This window comes from Cucurbita pepo, chromosome LG09 (genome assembly GCF_002806865.2).
Source record: "Cucurbita pepo subsp. pepo cultivar mu-cu-16 chromosome LG09, ASM280686v2, whole genome shotgun sequence".
NCBI classification, from domain to species: Eukaryota; Viridiplantae; Streptophyta; class Magnoliopsida; order Cucurbitales; family Cucurbitaceae; genus Cucurbita; species Cucurbita pepo.
This window is the reverse complement of record NC_036646.1, coordinates 9,165,093-9,182,738: the sequence shown is the minus strand read 5'-3', so window position 1 is coordinate 9,182,738 and position 17,646 is coordinate 9,165,093. Positions and strand designations below refer to the sequence as shown.

At 39.8% G+C, this 17,646-nt stretch overlaps 3 protein-coding genes across 10 annotated transcripts; 2 read left to right on the top strand and 1 right to left on the bottom strand.

Moving 5' to 3' along the window:
- Positions 1-1,736: 1,736 nt before the first annotated feature.
- Positions 1,737-5,558, top strand: LOC111801750. Of its 2 annotated transcripts, none has more exons than XM_023685889.1 (4): positions 1,737-1,874; positions 2,117-2,293; positions 2,780-4,078; positions 5,198-5,558. In XM_023685889.1, the coding sequence occupies exons 1-4, from the start codon at positions 1,860-1,862 to the stop codon at positions 5,228-5,230; spliced, it is 1,524 nt and encodes a 507-aa protein (XP_023541657.1). In that variant the 5' UTR covers positions 1,737-1,859; the 3' UTR covers positions 5,231-5,558. The 2 variants fall into 2 exon arrangements, with proteins under 2 accessions (XP_023541657.1, XP_023541658.1); XM_023685890.1 differs by lacking the exon at positions 1,737-1,874 and adding an exon at positions 1,923-2,020.
- Positions 5,559-6,609: 1,051 nt separating this feature from the next.
- LOC111801748 (anaphase-promoting complex subunit 8-like) lies at positions 6,610-11,047 on the bottom strand. 4 transcript variants are annotated; one of them, XR_002816179.1, is made up of 5 exons: positions 10,831-11,047; positions 10,189-10,495; positions 8,166-9,416; positions 7,843-8,074; positions 6,610-6,753 (listed from the first exon to the last, which is right to left on the bottom strand). XR_002816179.1 is itself a non-coding variant. In XM_023685887.1 (4 exons), the coding sequence occupies exons 1-4, from the start codon at positions 11,019-11,021 to the stop codon at positions 7,985-7,987; spliced, it is 1,839 nt and encodes a 612-aa protein (XP_023541655.1). In that variant the 5' UTR covers positions 11,022-11,047; the 3' UTR covers positions 7,605-7,984. The 4 variants fall into 4 exon arrangements, 2 of the variants coding, with proteins under 2 accessions (XP_023541655.1, XP_023541656.1); XR_002816180.1 differs by lacking the exon at positions 6,610-6,753 and adding an exon at positions 7,413-7,431; XM_023685887.1 differs by lacking the exon at positions 6,610-6,753 and having other exon boundaries at positions 7,605-8,074.
- Positions 11,048-13,608: 2,561 nt separating this feature from the next.
- LOC111801747 (E2F transcription factor-like E2FE) lies at positions 13,609-17,101 on the top strand. Of its 4 annotated transcripts, none has more exons than XR_002816177.1 (12): positions 13,609-13,866; positions 13,951-14,018; positions 14,113-14,165; positions 14,307-14,384; positions 14,473-14,526; positions 14,625-14,724; positions 14,968-15,044; positions 15,138-15,210; positions 15,294-15,355; positions 15,468-15,867; positions 16,634-16,717; positions 16,797-17,101. XR_002816177.1 is itself a non-coding variant. In XM_023685885.1 (11 exons), the coding sequence occupies exons 1-11, from the start codon at positions 13,766-13,768 to the stop codon at positions 16,236-16,238; spliced, it is 1,152 nt and encodes a 383-aa protein (XP_023541653.1). In that variant the 5' UTR covers positions 13,610-13,765; the 3' UTR covers positions 16,239-16,553. The 4 variants fall into 4 exon arrangements, 2 of the variants coding, with proteins under 2 accessions (XP_023541653.1, XP_023541654.1); XR_002816178.1 differs by having other exon boundaries at positions 16,627-16,717; XM_023685885.1 differs by lacking the exons at positions 16,634-16,717; positions 16,797-17,101 and adding an exon at positions 16,153-16,553 and having other exon boundaries at positions 13,610-13,866.
- Positions 17,102-17,646: the final 545 nt, after the last annotated feature.

Genomic DNA, 17,646 nt, shown 5'->3' with positions numbered 1-17,646 from the left:
ATTTTCTTCGTCAAAGCCACGTGGAGATGATATGGATATAAACGTGACGTTTCGTGTTAAGAAGACCGGCGGTTTTTGATACGGGTACGGGTTAACCGGACTACCCGCTTTCCGACCCGGTTTCGTTGAGAAAATGGCGGGATCATTAAATATATATATATAATTTAAAAATTGGGATTCTTTTCTCTAATTAACTTTTCCATTATTGAGTTTTATTTTAATTACGATAATAACTTCCTAATTAATTATGAAGATTACTAAATTATTTCCATTTATTTATTAAATTTTTAATTCTAAATATTCATTTTAATTTTATTTAAAATAAATAAAAACTTAACAATCATTATTGTTATTTTTATTTTTATTTTAACCAATAGATATTTTTCGAGAATATAATAGTTCACCACTAGCAGATATTGTCTACTTTTGACCCATTATACATCGTCGTTAGTCTCACGATTTTAAAATGCATCTGTTAAATAGAGGTCTACACATTTCTTGTTTTGTTCCTCCCTCGTGGGATCTCACAATCCACTCTCCTTGGGAACACATCGTTTTCGTCAGTACACTGTTCGATGTCTTGCTCTGATATCATTTGTAACAGCTCATGCCTAATACTAGTAGATTGTAACGACCCAGATCCACCGTTAACCGATATTGTCCTATTTGGGCTTTCCCTTTCGGGCTTTCCCTCAAGGCTTTAAAACGCGTCTACTAGGGGAAGGTTTCCACGCCCTTATAAGTGGTGGTTTGTTCTCCTCCCCAACCAATGTGGGACATCACAATCCACCCCCCTTCGGGGGGCCCAACGTCCTCGCTAGCACTCTTTCTTTCCTCCAATCGATTTGGGACCACTCCCAAATCCACGCCCTTTGGGCCCCAACGTCCTTACTGACACACCGCTTCGTGTCTACCCCCTTTGGGAAACAGCGAAAAAGCTAGCACATCGTCCGGTGTTCGGCTCTGATACCATTTGTAACGACCCAGATCCACATTGTCCACTTTGTTCCATTTCGTATCGTTGTCAGCCTCACGATTAGGGAAACGTTTCCACACATTTATAAGGAATGTTTCGTTCCCCTCGGCAACTAACGTGGGATCTCACAGATCTTGGACGGGTATTGATCTTGGACATGAGACAGAACAAAAAACTTTATATCATACCGATTCAATACAAATTTTTAATCTAAAATCAACCCGAACTAAACTAACATCATCGACATTGCATCACACAAATTATTTTCTTCGAGAGATATAATTTAAGGTATATTGTTTCATTGGACGACATGTCGTTTTTTAAATAAATTAGGTGGCGGTCCACTTTCATCAATATTTGAGGTTAGGAACAGAGATTCCAAAACACCGAAAAAAATAATAATAATAAAATAACGGTTTGCTTTTTAACTACTTAAAAAATAAAAGAAAAAAACAGAAAAGGATTTGCTACTCTATTCGCTACACACAGTAAAACCAAAATCACCACCGTCCACGTGTCCATCCAACCACAGCATGTATTAAACGATTGCCATCTGTCACGCCCGATACGTCCACGTCAGCTGGCGCGAGCTGATACGTGCGAGGAGAGAGAAAAAAAAATCTAATGGCGGAATTAAAAAAAACCGGCGTTGTTGCGGTTGGCCACTGAAGTGGCAGGCGGTGTAATTACGGGAGGGTGGAGAGGGTAAAATAGTAATTAGGGTTGGACTTGAGTCATTCAGTTCGTAACAGACAGCTGAAGTAAAAGCGAGGGGGGGAAACAGAACAAACCTCCGCGCTTATTCTTTCTCTTTTCTTCATTCTTCACAACGGGGTCCAAATAAATCAGCAAAGAGCGGAGAAGGCTCTTGGATTCATCGGTAATGGAAGATTCTGAGGTATATTGTTCGAATCGCCACTATTTGTTAATCGACTGTAATTCTATTGAGATTGCCCTCGCTGCTTTAACGAACTTCCTTTGTTTGTTTGTTTTGGGATTTTTTATTCTGGATTTGTGGTTTTGGTGGGGAATGTGTGAGAGGAGGTGATTTTGATCTTATTGAAGTTTGTTTTACTGCCTTCGACTGGGATTTAGCGGTGTGTTTCGTCTGATTTTGTAATGGATTTTGTTTGTTTTCAGAAATTGACGGCCCTCAAGAAGGCTTACGCCGATATAATCCTCAATACGGCGAAGGAAGCGGCGGCGCGTATTATGGTTTCTGAGAGGAACGCTATTCGGTTCCAGCAGGAGCTCGCCGCGACTAAAGATGAGGCTTTCCGGATACTGCTTAGGCTTAAGCAAATGTTGGATTCTAAGGTTTGTTTGTTTGTTTCTTGTTTAGAATTTTGTGTGTTCTTCGGATCACGTTCTGATGTGGTTGGCTTGGTGGTTTTGATTTGTACCCTGTTGCTGTTAATGGATTTGGAAGAAAAATTTGTGATCTTTACGCTAGTTGGTAATCTTTAATGTTGGGTAACGGATTTCGTTCTTTCATAATTTGTAGCTAGTTTTTTACACAGCCATTCAATCAGTTCTCGCTATTTTCTGGCTGTTCGTTGCTTAAATCAACTATTTCCTTGTAATCAATTTAAGTCGGCAGTTGCAAAACAGCGCCAAACATTTTGAAATGAACTGTGGAAAAGAATAAGAATGAAGAGAGCTAGAAACACAGAATAATGCTTGAATGAAGTTATTAATAGTTGTATCTTTCTCAACATAACCAGAAAAAGAAACTGAAGTTTCTTTTTGTGCTTTTCTAATTTTTGTGAACAAGTGTGGAGCTGAAATATGCCATGTTTTCAGGTCAGCGAGGCAGAGACGGTGTCTTCAAATCAAAAGAAAAAGATCGAAGAACTTGAAGCCCAGCTTGAGGAAGCTGAGGACATAGTGAGGGAACTTAGAGCTCAGTTGCAGGAAGTTCAAGATGAATTGGAACATGTGAGGAACAAAAAAGTAGTGCCCCAAGATAAGCAAAACTTGGCCAGTAATGTTGCATCTCGGGAGGACTTGCCGAACTTGCATGAGAGGATTGTACCTTATAGCATAAATTCAACTTTAAATGGGACATGCATTGATAGCTGGCCTGAAAGTAAAAATGAATTGCAGATGGATAATGGTCAAGTTCACGGAGATTTTGCCTCCATGGTGATGAGAAGCAAAGAACCCAAGCTTTACAGAAATGGCTGTACTCAGAGAGTACGTGCATTTGAAAGAAAATTGATTGATCGAAAAGTGTGTCTGGCTGGACAAGCTGAAAATGTCAAGAATAAGGCGTTCAATACGGGTGAAGAAGAGGGTAAACTTATGTGTAAAACATTCATTGCCAAGGATGATTATATCGGTCGAGAAAGGAAGAATTTTAATGAGATCAAGGCATTGCCTGAGTTATTAAGCAAGGATAGTCAAGTTCCAATTATTAAATCCCTCCGCCGAAAAAGAAAACGAGCTACTAGGTACAACAAGAGGAAAGCTTTACCTGTTCTTGATGACATTACTAAGCAACGCAAGTCACCTGACCTTCACTGCCCAGAAAGTCTTTCAGTGGATAACGATGATTCAGAGGAATGTCTGTCGAAAAAAGAAATTGATGGTCAGAATGGTCTAATCTTGCTCTCAACCCCCGTACTCTCGGAAATAAATGAAATGCCAACACCTTCAGGATGTCCCGACGCCAGTGAGGGAGATGGAGCAGTAATAAATTATTGCCCTCCTAGGAACATGACGGACGATGATATAGCAGTTGTAGCTAAATCTGACTTCACTGGCCAGGAAAATTTATGTGGGGAGAATGTGGAGGCTTCTGCTTATAAAATAGACGTCGACCCAGTTAAGGAGTCATCAGTTAACTTGGATATGAAAAACTCCGATGTACTTGATGAGATTCCGAGTCAACAGTCAGATAATAAAGTTCTCAAGTATACATTCCAAAGAAAACGAAAGAAGGAATCTTTAAGCAGCCCTGATGGGAAATCATCAGTTGATGAAACCATATTAAAGAAAAGGATGAAGGATAAACAAAGTGCATCATCAGAATCAGACAAGTATAGCTTAATGACAGAATCATCTCGGGACAACCGTCGATTGGCACAGGTTGCTCGGCAGGTTAGTTTTATATCTACTTTGACGTGTTGGTATAATAGCCTTCTATTTCGTCTCTAAGCATCTGGAATTAGTTAATTGCACACTTTCTAGTACTGGGTAAGGGCATAATACTCCGTGGTACTGAATGAGAGATAGTTCGTTGTCTAGTCTCAACAGGCAATATAGCTAATGTTTGTGAACTTTATTTTGCTATACTGCTTGCATTTCTGGCCATTTCTCTGGATTACGCTTCTCCGATGCATCTGTTCTTACAAATTACTCATAGCCTAAACCACTGGGAGAAAATTCATATTTAGTATGTGGAGGAGATTTTAAGTTTGAGTATTTACAGGCATAGCTGGTAATCGTATACAGTATCTCATATAGCCTAGTAGAAATGTAATTGTTAGAAACACATATCGCGTGCGTGTTATCTCCTTTCATATCATAATTTATCTCTACCGTTCAAGTTGTTTCTTCATTGGTTATGGTTCCTGCATATGGTTGTCGTTTTTGTTGATTTGATATTAAATCCTTGATATGCAACGGTGATTTTCGGGTACCCTCCCCGCTAAACTCTTATAAAATTTACACTTCGAGAAACTGAGAACACAAAACATGGAGAAACCTCTCTTAAGTGTTTCCTGTATATTTGAATTCTCTTTGGTTGTCATCGTAAGCTGTAGAAACACATAAATAGATAGTTGATCGTTAACATCACTTGCCATGAGCAATTTCAACTATATATATATATATATATATATATATATATATATATACAACAACCATCCTGCCTTCTAGGCCATAGCCTTCAACTATGACTTGTTTATCGGAAAAATGCTGGCATTCTACTGCTAGGCCACAAGACTTGCTGCAACCAAGGAGCTGGCCTTCCCCTAAAACCCATTTTTGCTGCAATTTCCACCCTTTTTATATTAGCTTTAGCTACCATACTGGTATATTGTTTGGTTTGGTTTAGAATACACCTCGAAAACCTTGATGAAACTCATTGTTGTTTTGTTATTTGGGATCTTTGCATCCTTTTTATGCCATTTCAACATCTTTCATGTCATAAATGATAGGTGTCATATAAAAAACTGCATTGTTCACTCATGTAATCCTGGAATTATGTTTCTGCAGCTCATATCTTTGTCTGAGAAGAAGTGGCGGTGATAGAACTCTGTCTGCCCTGAAATTCATAATTGTTGCTTTGAGAAATAAAACCAACTGCAACAAAAAAAACCTGAATATGGGCTGTTTTGCAAGAAAATATTGGTTGCTAAGCAAGTGAAATGATTTCCAAGGAAGCTCCACAGGCCATGAGCAAGTACCATATGGACGATCGATATATATATATATATCGTCCGCTAACTTATGAATGTTTATGTAATCTTTATATCCTTCCTTTCGTTACTATATATATTAAAACCTTGAATCATGGCATTTTTCTTTCCCCTTGGGAAAGCTTAGTTAATTATATTCCAATTTTCATATGGTATTTATTTCTCTGTAGTGTTTTCGTTCCTTTGCAGCTGAGAAAGAACTGCCATTAAATGGTGTAAGAAAAAGAGAGATTCTAAATTCTAATGGTCCAAAATTCAACGTTCAAACTTGTTGTTGGTTACCTGAAAAGGAGCTGCCACTGAAGCTAAGAGCCAAAACTTGCAGCTTTCTCTCTGCCCTTTCTCCAATTCCTTTTGGATAAAATTTCCTTTTTTTAGGTGATTCCCCTACTGGTCCTTTTCTTGTTGTTTTGATTGTTCTTATATGCTTCTTGGAATATATGTTGATTGATGTTGAATATGCTCTGTGGGCATACAATTCCATCAAAATATTCATATTAGTTCGGTTAAGAATCAATGACATATATTATCCACTTTGAGCATAAGCTCTCGTGGCCTTGCTTTGGGCTTTCCCAAAAGGCCTCATTCCAATGGAGATAGTATTCTTTGATCATTCCTTAAATTAGCCGATGTGGAACTTTCATCATCCAAGTTCATAAGTTGATGAACAATTCTTCAATATTTTTTTGGGCAAAAAAAAAAAAAAAAAATTCAATGTTGAATCTTCCATTTGGAAAGGACCTGTCTTTGATTTTCCAAAGTTTTAGTAAAGTATCTCTAGTGGGGAACGACGAGTGAGCTTGTAAAGGAGGGGCGACAAGGTTGAAACAGCGATTTGGTCTCCGCTCTGCCTTTGTAGTCTTCCTTCCTCAGTTGTTTTGTCAAAGCTTCAAGCCCCTTCCAAGGCTTCCGAGTTCGAAAAGCAAGCACAGCTCGTGGCCATTCAGAACAAGCTTAGGAAGAACCAAGCTCATCAAAAGAGATGAGGGTGAAGTAGGAGCCAAGATTGGAGTCTTGATCGACCCCAGAAATTATGCCATCGATCGACAACTTCTTGATCGACCCAAGTTGAAATTAAGATGCTACAACACGAGTGAACTATACTCCTCGTACGTTTGCTTTCATTGTTAATCTGAGACAGTTTGAAAACAAGTGTTTGATGAAACAAACTGTATTGAACCCAAATTTGTTTTCATTGTGCTTGGATCTTCAGAACCTTGGGCGTGGAAAACGTTCTATTTTGGGGAACAGAAAAGTTTGAGAATTCAATTAAATTGATGGAGCTTTCTGTGTTCAAGTCATTCATACAGATGTTTATGCAGCAGTAGTATGGAGCATACTGTTTTCCTACACCTGGAATATTTTCCAACATAAGGTTAAACTGTTAGTTCATTGGCTCCAATTTCTGCAAAAAGAATATGCCCATTACGTGCAACGTTAAGATGCCGAGTTCAATGGACACGCCTATGAAAATGACGATGTTCATATTGACTCGAGAAAGAATTCATAATAATTGTGATGTCCCACATTAGTTGGGGAGGAGAACAAACCCCCATTTATAAGGGTGTGGACACCTTCCCCTAACAAACGCATTTTAAAACCTTTAAGGGAAGCCCGGAAGGGAAAACCCAAAGATGACAATATCTGTTAGTGGTGGATCTGAGACGTTACAAATGGTATCAGAGCTAGATACCGAACAATGTGCCAGCCTTCTCGCTGTTCCCCGAAGGGGGTAGACACGAGGCGGTGTGCCAATAAGGACGCTGGACCCCAAAGGGAGGTGGATTTAGGGGCGGTCCCACATCGATTGGAGGAAGGAAAGAGTGCCAGCGAGGATGCTGGGCCCCAAAGGGGGGTGTGGATTGTGATGTCCCACATTCGTTGGGGAGGAGAACAGACCACCATTTATAAAGGTGTGGAAACCTTTCTCTAGCAGACGCGTTTTAAAGCCTTGAGGGAAAGCCCAAAGAGGACAATATCTACTAGCGGTGGATCTGGGGCATTACAATAATCTTGTTCTTTTAACTAAATCTGTAATCCAATAGAGTTCAAAGGGTTAAATGTAATTACTCATCAGTTAGAACGGGAATTCGCTAGCTAAAGTACCTATTATCATCTAAAAGATTGATGGTTCGAGTCAGTATCTACGATGGTTTAACCAAAAAAAGCTCAAAAGTTACCCATTACACCATTCTTTCCCAATGTGCACAAATTGCCCTTCTTGTATTGCACAATAGAATGATCACAAAAAATGCAGTTCTAAATAATCAGTATAGTTTCTAACGCTACATGAATCAATCGACAATGATACAACAGAAAACAGATTCCACAAGGCATCAAAATGCTCTTTCTACTGAGCATTTCAGAATGAACAGCCAAGCCTAGGATGGGCTGAGCTGAGCTAACGAGTAAGACGAATACAATAGGATAAAAGCATCGAACCTCGACGTTGGAACTTCAACGAAATGCAGATCGCTAGGCCGAACACTTTGCAGTATATATTATTCCGTATGGACCGACCTGTATTTGTTTCTGAATGTTGGAATAAAGAGGTTAGAAAATCAGGCGTCGCAACCGAGATAACTTACGGAGGAAAGAGCTCGACATCCATGGATGGAAAGCTAGATTGTGCTAGCCTCATTCCTCTAAGTAAATCCTTAGCCGTTTCCTTCTCCTGCAACGAAAGACACAAAAGAAAACGTTGTTGAGTGAGACTCGAATTACGTGTCGTTGAACGAAGCATGCACAAAACCAGTAATACTCACCGGCCCGGTGTAATCCAAGAGCCGTGTACAATATACTTCGGCTTCATCGAACTTCTTTTGTGCTTTATAATATGTAGCAAGAAAAAGCAGAGCTTCAACCATATTTGGTCCTTCTCTCTCTTCAGCTTCCATTCTCTCTAAATCCTTCTTGTAGTAGAATGCAGCCTCTTCCGACTGCCCCAACTCAGAGTGTAGTTTAGCCAACTGGTGCAGAGCAATTGCTTCCCTATCATTACAATTTGCAGCCCTTCTGTAACACTTGATTGCCTCCTCGAGCATTCGGAGCTGTTCGCTTTCGTAACATTGAGCCATGGCAATCCAAACCCGAGAATCGTTTGGCTGCAAAAATACAGCCTTCTTGAAGTAATGGAGAGCATAAAAGGGCATACCCATCATTTCGTAAGCTTGTCCTAACCCATACCAAGCTCGATAATCACATGAATTTATATCTACAGCCCTTCGATACGCATCGATAGCAGCCGGGATGTTCTTCATCTCCACGAATTCATGTCCCATCAGAGTCCAAGCAGATAAATAATTCTTGTTCAATTTGAGTGCCCTTCGGAAATATACAACCGACTTCTCGTGCTGTCCTTTCAAACTATAGTAATTTCCAATAATGCAGCAAGATTCGGGTCTATACTTATCCGTCATGAAAACTCTATGAGCAAGGTAGCTCAAGGCAGAGAAGCATTCCTTTGCATAGAGCACGTTTGAATACATATCCATGTCTTCCACTCGATATGGATCGTTCCGAAGAAGTTCTTCGAATATTGCTTCGACTTGATCGAACTCCCTTAAACTATATTGAGCTTTTGCAATTTGAGCTTGAATGTAATTACTAAAACTAAATGTAGCTTGTAAGTTCTCATACTTAGCCAAGGATTCATTGTGCATTCTAAGTTCTTGGTAAGCACCGGCAAGAAAGAAGTCCTTCATCCAATGGTTATTGAGATTTAGGCTGTTCAATATGTCAATTGTGGTGCATAACGATTGCAGCTCCGACCATGCACTCCAGTTCCAAGGGTAGCTGTTCACCGACTCCACAAGAACGGTGCGCGAAAGATTTTCACTGCCTTTCTGTTTGAGTACGAGTCCGTATAAGTAGAGTTCAAATGGGTCAGCTGTGACGTTTTTTCGGAGGGTTGATAGTTCCCTTTCCAGTGAAACCAATTCTTGGTTTACAGCATCGCTCTTACCTAATGATCCCTCGAGTTCAACTACCTCTTCTTCTTTCCGCTTTTCACCAGCCTACACGAAGTAAGACACCGGTTGTCAGCTTGTGCAGGAGCTTTTAAGTTGAAGAAGAAGAGAAACCAAGAAATATATGTGCGAGTATATAGAACATGAAAACAAGAAACGTCAAAACATTCATCGAACGGTAAAAGAAAAGCCTTAGAACCCTTATATGCTATAACAGATAGCATTATCTACTTTAGCCCATTACGTATCGTCGTCAGCCTCACGATTTTAAACACGTCAAGCTAACGACGAAACGTAACAGGCCAAAGCGGATAATATCGTTAGCGGTGGGCTTAGGCTGTTACAAATGGTATTAGAGCCAGACACCAAGCGGTGTGCCAACGAGGACGTTATGCCCCCAAGGGGATTGGATTGTGAAATCCCACATCGGTTGGAGAGGAGAACGAAGCATTCCTTATAAGGGTGTGGAAACCTCTCCCTAACAGACGCGTTTTAAAACCGTGAGGCTGATGACATACATAACGAGCTAAAGCAGATAATATTTGTTCGCAGTGGGCTTGAACTGTTACACCGTGATAAAGCTCATGAATAGGCACTATAGTGATGCAAATAAGTTTTTGTTATTAGAATTACGTATAAGTTTTTGAGTAATACCAAAACGGGCTCTATTCATCAACGTAACAAAATTTAAACATATACTAGATATCATGGCAACTGAATATTTATGGACCGACGCAATCGAGTCAGATTACTTTACGACGATGCATAACAAGAACTTAAAATCAGGAACAAACATTACAAATGGTAAGGATTAACGAACCAGATAGAGAGCATACAGCCGCAAGAACACGGATTTCTTTCCATTTTGCTCCCGAAGAACATGAGCCGCCCTATTATACTCGCGACAATCAAAATACGACTTGGCCAGAAGGTAAAAATCACCATCCACAACCTCATCCTCCTCCATCACCGGAGTAGATACATAAGATAAGCCAGTAATTGGGGTTGAACAACCCTCATTCGTGTGAAATCGTCGACGAATACTAGAACTACCACGCTGAAACCTCGTGTTTGAAGGTGTGAACTTAGCTGGATCTTGCTCAATACCGACCAATTGCTCAGCTGCCCTGTGAAGATACAGACATGTCAAAACTTCAATGAAATCTTTAAGCTACATTACAATATACAGAGATTAATCGTTACAAGAGCTTGCCGATTGTTTCAAAAGTATAGGGCTAATCAAGAACATTCATCCATTCAACATCATCAATTCGTTATTACCCGCTGATTTCTCAGAAATCATGTGAAATTAACATCTAAACTCCAAGAAAATGGACTCCGAAGATCAAAATGATTCACATAAACCAGCATTTGAGAAGTTCAAACAAGATTGATAGCGAATAACAGATCAGAAGCACCAAAACAGATACACAGAGAAATTTTAGGGCTATGGGGATTGTACCATTTAGAAGCAGAGTAGAGACAACGATCACTGAGCTGCCGAATCGCAGTACGAAGCTCGTTTCTACAATTTTCTTTGGAACTCATTGAATCTCCGCTCCTATGGCGCCCTTCTAGCGCTCTTCCTTGTAACTCAAACTTCAAATTGTGAGCGTCGCTAACATGCGCCTTCTGTTCGTTTCGCCCCACCATATTCGGAGGCTCCGGCTCCTGCCCGCCCAAACTTTTAAAAAGAAACAAAATTAAACTTCAACATCGGCTCTTCCGTGATCATTTGTTCACATTCATGGGCCTAATGCATAAAGCCCACTTGTGGGTTCAAGCCCAAGCCTCACATGATATCGAAAGATTGAATTTTTCTGTTTGGGTTGAGAGAAAATACGAGGGAAAATTCAGGGGAAGTGGGAAAATAAGTTGTTTCAATCCCCTGTTCGTGTACAAGACGAACACGAAGGTTGTTTTTTCCTCTATCTGTACCCACCAAAACGCTTAAACGCAATCTAGCTCCGCCGTAGACACTGCCGCCGCAGCCGCCGCCGATTTTGCCAATCTTGTGGACACGGTTCACAATGCCCTATGGGCTCTTGTGGCTCGAATGCGGGCTCGTTGGATTGGACCCGGTTCGAAAACCTTGGCATTTATAGCTGAGAGGTTCGATCAAGGTTTTCTTTAGCACTTTTGATGGCAGCGGACTTGCAATTGTGCAGCACTCACTTTCCAACAACAAGTGAGCTAAGTCAATTCGTTCTTACGTGCCTACGGCAAGCGACGTATGCTCGAGCCTCTGGCCTCGATTTAAGAAGAAGATTTTAGAAAACGGGTGCAGAGAGATTTTCGAAATAGAAGTTTTGAAAGAAGTGTTATATATGCAAGAAAAAGAGCAACAACAACCGCTCACAGTATATAACTAATATAACTATTGACAAGGAGAAGTTGACAACTAATCATATCCTCATTTTGAGGCATTTCATGTCTGGCAGACCTACACGTGATTTTTTCGAAACGTCATACTTCCTAAAAATACAAAAGTAAAACACTTGAACATGGAAAGACATAAAGAGTTTGGCTTGTCGTCGGCATGCGGCCATGAACAACACACCTTGAACGAGCATGACCATGACACGTGACTGTCTTCAAGAGCTGCATTCGCTTAACTTCTGAATCTTCTACTTATATTCTTCTCCACGCTATAAGGGTGTAGTCGCCATGGCTCCTACAGGCATAGTCGATTGATTACTCTTCGGCTCCACCTTTTTAGCGTCCAAATCTTCCTTTGCAAGCCTACTCTGTACATGCAACCTCACCTTCTAATCCTAATCGTTCTCATCGAAAATATACGGAATCTCGAGAAGTCCATCCACCTACTGCAGAGATTTACCTTCTGAATTCGGGTGCCACACTGGCCTTTTCACCAACCAAGTCGTCGTACCCTCCTCACCAAAATTGACCCCTTCGTCAACTGTGGTGACTATTTCAGCTTCAACACTGTTTTCGTCTTTGCTTCGGGGGGGGGGGGNTCTTCATCCATTGGAACTTCACCACCTGCTATAACTCGAGATATTCGTGCTCATTTGCTCAATACCAAACCAGTCCAAAAAGGCGCATGCCCCACTTTGTCTTTCCCCCTCTCTTTATTTCTTCGTCTAAAATACACCCCAGAGTCCGCATTCTCAATTTCGACCCTCTTCTTCCTCTCTTGTTCTGATTGTCACCACGTCCACTCTTCCTTCTTTGTAGCCACCGTCGAGCCCTCCCGCTGTGTCTCTTGTCCTTTTCTCATAATAGAGTATCACTCTAATTCTGAAGCCTTTGCCTTGGGTCTCTATAACCCACAACCCATGGTTATTTCTCAATACCGTCCGCTGATGGTTTTCTTTCTCTAATTCTACCCTCTGTCGACCTCTCTTTGAATTTTCAGATCAAAACTTCGCATTTGTTTAAATTCGATGCTCAGTTTTCAGGGGTGTTAAAGATATTTAGCTTTCCATTACGGTTTATCATAAACAAATATCTTGTATTCATTTATTGTTCTCTCTATTTCCTTTGTAATTTATTTATATAACATCTTTTGTATATCTGAGTTATTCGAGTCACCAAGTCTTTCAAACGTCACTAATAGCTCATAACAAAGAATTTAATAAACGAACAAATGCACCAGCAAATATTTAAAATAACAGGTAGGATTCAAATGGGTCCCACTAGAAAGGTCCACGTGTCCAAATGAAAAAAAAAATCCGACGTAAACGATTATTTTGAGAAATAGACAGGTAGGATTCAAATAGGTCCCACTAGAAAGGTCCACGTGTTCGAAAATAAAAAAAATATAAAAAGAAAAATCCAACGTGGAAGCGATTATTTTGAGAAATCGGCAGGTAGGATTCAAATAGGTCCCACTAGAAAGGTCCACGTGTGTCTGAAAATAAAAAATATAAAAAGAAAAATCCGACGTGGTAGCGATTATTTTGAGAAATCGACAGGTAGGATTCAAATAGGTCCCACTAGAAAGGTCCACGTGGCTGAAAATAAAAAATATAAAAAGAAAAATCCGACGTGGTAGCGATTATTTTGGGGAATTGACAGGTAGGATATAAATGGGTCCCACTAAGAAGGTCCACGTGTCCAAAAGAAAAATCAGACGGAAGGCGGAGGCGCGTAAAATTTAATTCCCGCTTATTTAAAAAAAAAAAAAAGAAAATTTTTAAAATTACGAAAAACCCGCCCCCCACCCCGCCCAAAGTCCAAAAAGTCCTCTTTCTCCCTCCATCTTTCTCTCTCTCATCTCTCTTCTTAATCTCAACCGTCCATATTCACCCTCTCTCTCATCTCCCATTTCTCTCTTCCCTCCAATTCCCATCCCCACTTCCTGCACACTTTTCTTCACTTCTTTGTAGATCTGCGGCGGAGGCGGAGACGGTGACGGTGACACTGACGACTTCATGGCGGCTCTGCCATCCTCTTCTGCGTTACCGGATTCTTCGTCTTCCAGACACCACACTTACAGTAGGAAGCAGAAATCCCTCGGTCTTTTGTGCTCAAAGTATGGTTCTTTTGCCGATGGTGTAATTAATGCCTTTTTGTTTCGTGTTTTCCGGCTTTTGATTTGTTTTTTTCTGCTGTGCAGTTTTTTGAGCTTGTATAACCATGATGAAGTTCACTCGATTGGGCTTGATGATGCTGCATCGCGATTAGGTTTAATTCTAGTTCGAATTCGTTCTGTGAAGGGTTCAGTTCTTTGGTTTTGGCTGTTTTTTTTTCTGAAATTCGGGGGTTTTGGTTTGTGTAGGTGTGGAAAGGCGGCGGATCTATGATATTGTGAATGTCTTGGAGAGCGTCGGGGTAGGATTATTTATTCATTCACGTTTTTTCTCTTTTCTTTTTTTTTTTTTTTTTTTTTTTGGTTTCGCAAAGTTTGTTCTGTGTTTAGTCTAATTCCGTGTATGTGCTAACTTAGGCTTCTTCTTTCTCTTATTAATTTAGGTTCTCTCCAGAAAGGCGAAAAATCAGTACAGTTGGAATGGGTTTGGGGCAATTCCAAAGGCCTTGCAAGATCTTAAGGTGGGTGGAACCGGATTTTCTAGGGAAAATTGGAGATTAGTTGATTTCGTTTCTTCTGCTTCTTACTTCATTCTAAATTGTTTGATAGGAGGAAGGGTTGAAGGATAATTGCAGCGCATCTGATGGCACCGATTATGCAAAAGTAAGCTAATTAGTTATTCTATAAACCCCACGCCTTCATTTCCCTTGTTCTTCATTGTGTGTTTATGGGTTTCTCGTCTTACATTTGGTCACATTTAGGTCTCAGATGATGAAGATGACGATGAAAGACTTTCCAATCCAACCGGAAGCCAAAACTCAACTGCCACCATGCCCAAATCTTCATCATCTTTAAAAGCCGGTACGCACTTTCCTTGGTACTTCAATTGGGTTTGAATTTGCTTGGAAAGTTGCCCATTTTCTTATTTTCAGTTTGGTTATTCTTATTGCTTGAATTGATACTCTGTGTTTAGTCAATATGAGAATTGGTTAGCCATCAAGACATTTACTCTTTGGTGGTTCAAATCCCTATTCTCGTATTTGTTGTATGTAATAAAAAAGTTGGCTGCCCTCCACGATCTGGTTCCCTTATACTTTCTATTAGCTTATGCAGACAATAGGAGGGAAAAATCATTGGCGCTTCTGACTCAAAATTTTGTTAAGCTATTTATTTGCAGTCATGTGAGTGGAAACTTCCCCCACCCTATCTTTTACTTGTTTGTGATTGATCCTCTTCGAGTTCTGTTGATTGATTGAATAATTTTGACATTACAGGTGAATATGATTTCCCTTGATGAAGCTGCGAGGCTCTTATTAGGAGATGGCCACAATTCATCAATAATGAGAAGTAAGGAATCCTAAGCTTTGCTGTTAATTTCAACATGTGAACTGGGAAATGCTTGATGATAACTCATCTCTATACGTATGCAGCAAAAGTGAGGCGGCTATACGACATTGCAAATGTTCTGTCTTCTATGAATCTAATTGAGAAGGTACTGCATTTCTTCATGCTACAAGCAACCTTAAAGATGTCAGACATGGTGTTTGTTTGTTTTTTTGTTATCTTTTCGGCACAAGTTTGAATTTTTTTTGAATCGTATGCAGACGCATACAACTGACACGAGAAAGCCAGCGTTTAGGTGGTTGGGAGTAAGGGGTAAGGTCAAGAATGAGCCTATTGTTCTTCCAGAGTCGAAAAAAAGGGCATTTGGAACAGACGTAACGAATGTCAGTTATAAGAAAACTAAGACCGAAAATTCAGCCTATCCGAGTTTAAATCATTGCCTTAACATGCAAAAGCCAGTGCCATGCGAGAATTCATCACAAGATGACAGCCAGAACAGTCAGGATCAGGAATGTGAGCGAACTTCCAAGAGCTATCAATTTGGACCATTTGCTCCTGTAACAGTAGCTAAAGTTGGTGTCTTAGACAATAACAACGTGAAGCGAACTCACGATTGGGAAAGCCTTTCCTCGACATTCCGCCCTCAATATCACAACCAAGGTAAAGCACCTAATTAAACACAGTTGAACAAAGTGCTGCTTTATTTTGAAATGCCGTAGTTGATCTAAGTGACCAATTGGTTGAATGTCCAAACTCTGTTCACCTTTTCATTTTTACACAGCACATCTACTGGTTTACAATTTTCAATCATACTTCAGTACTCTTCTCATGCTTGATATTGTAACCTTTATTGGTCAACATTAGGCAACAAGTTCACAATTTTTACGATGATCTTCAAACTTGATATAAACTAATGCTGTGGTGTTTGTTCTTGGAATCGCTCAGCCTTAAAAGAACTTTTCTCCCATTACGTGGAAGCTTGGAAATCATGGTATTCTGAAGCAGTGAAGAAACCTATACAAATATCTTGATCCGCTTTGTTTCGGCCCGAAATAGTTAATAAGTTTAGCTCGATTAAGCGCAGTTTCTACTGCCATTAGTCAAGAAAATTAGACCTTTTCTTGGTTGCATTTTCTTAATGCACCATCCCAAGAAGGGTTCATCTTGGAAAGTGGAAAACATTTCCAATAGGTTCATGTTTGTTTGTATTATTCTGAAAACAAGCCTAACATAGTTATTTATTTATTTTCTCCATTCTTTAGTGTCTCATCATCTTCTTATTTTATTGTAGCTATCCCTTTCCCCGACAGTGTGTTCAATGAAATTGGCGACATCGCCTTCGTTGAAAATTGCTTTCCAGTTATAACCAAAATGATATGCGTTTTCGAATTTTCGTCTGGAAATCTTATGTTCTGTTAGGTTTCAGGATGCAATTCTTGTGAAAGTAAATGAATGCAAAGATAAATTCCAATCAGAGAAGTTGGCTTATCAAATTCTGGATGGTGTTCTGGTACTTGTTCTATATCTTCCACTTGCTTCATGCCATATGATTTCTTAAGCCCCTCATGATCTTTTTCCCTTTTATCCAGCTGAACTATCTCTGGAAAATTAAATTATGGGAGAAATCCAGGGAAAGTAGATGACAGTTGTGAATGGAATGGTTCAAAGGCAGCCAGTTTAGGTATTTCTGGTCATGGATTTGAATTTTTGATCTTTAAAGAAGGCTGTTGATGTTTTAAAGAAGGTTAACGATGTTTTGTTCGTTCGTTTGAATTGCGTTCAAATCAATTTAGATGGATTGAGTAAATCGTGGGATTGAAATTGATGCTAAACCTTGAACCTTATGCTCCGTACTTTTATACAGCATCTCAGATTTTGATGGTTCGACTAGCAAGATTATGCTCCAACTGGTTTAAAATGAACCTTAAGCTCCGTACTTTCGTATAGCGTCTAAGATTTTGATGGTTTGATTAGTAAGATTATGCTTGAATTGGTTTAAAATGTTCGGATTGAAACTAATGCTAAATTCTAAACCTTAAGTTTTGTACTTTTGTACAGCTCAAAGCTTCCAAGATTTTGATGGTTTGACTAGTAAGAGTATGCTCGAATTGGTTTAAACTGTTGGGATTGAAACTGATGCTAAACTGTGAACCTTAAGCTCTGTACTTTTGTATAGCGATTAAGATTTTGATGGTTTGACTAGCAAGATTATGCTCGAATTGGTTTAAAATGTTAGGATTGAAACTGATGCTAAACCGTGAACCTTAAGCTCCGTACTTTTGTGCAGCGTCTAAGATTTTGATGGTTACTAGCAGGATTATGCTCAAATTCGTTTAAAATGTTGGGATTGAAACCGATGGTAAACCTTGAACCTTAAGCTTCATACTTTCGTATAACGTTGATTTTGATGGTTTCACTAGTAAGATTATGCTCGAATTG

What these genes read in the sequence shown, in the direction of transcription:
- LOC111801750 (XM_023685889.1), top strand. An exon ending in AGCAAATGTTGGATTCTAAG is followed by an intron (nt 2,294 to 2,779) that starts GTTTGTTTGTTT and finishes CCATGTTTTCAG; the next exon opens with GTCAGCGAGGCAGAGACGGT. An exon ending in TGGCACAGGTTGCTCGGCAG is followed by an intron (nt 4,079 to 5,197) that starts GTTAGTTTTATA and finishes ATGTTTCTGCAG; the next exon opens with CTCATATCTTTGTCTGAGAA.
- LOC111801748 (XM_023685887.1), bottom strand. Translation starts at nt 11,021, where the DNA reads ATGGTGGGGCGAAACGAACAGAAGGCGCATGTTAGCGACGCTCACAAT. An exon ending in CTCTACTCTGCTTCTAAATG is followed by an intron (nt 10,496 to 10,830) that starts GTACAATCCCCA and finishes GTATCTTCACAG; the next exon opens with GGCAGCTGAGCAATTGGTCG. An exon ending in TCTTGGATTACACCGGGCCG is followed by an intron (nt 8,075 to 8,165) that starts GTGAGTATTACT and finishes CTTTCGTTGCAG; the next exon opens with GAGAAGGAAACGGCTAAGGA.
- LOC111801747 (XM_023685885.1), top strand. Translation starts at nt 13,766, where the DNA reads ATGGCGGCTCTGCCATCCTCTTCTGCGTTACCGGATTCTTCGTCTTCC. An exon ending in ATGTCTTGGAGAGCGTCGGG is followed by an intron (nt 14,166 to 14,306) that starts GTAGGATTATTT and finishes TTATTAATTTAG; the next exon opens with GTTCTCTCCAGAAAGGCGAA. An exon ending in AGGCCTTGCAAGATCTTAAG is followed by an intron (nt 14,385 to 14,472) that starts GTGGGTGGAACC and finishes ATTGTTTGATAG; the next exon opens with GAGGAAGGGTTGAAGGATAA.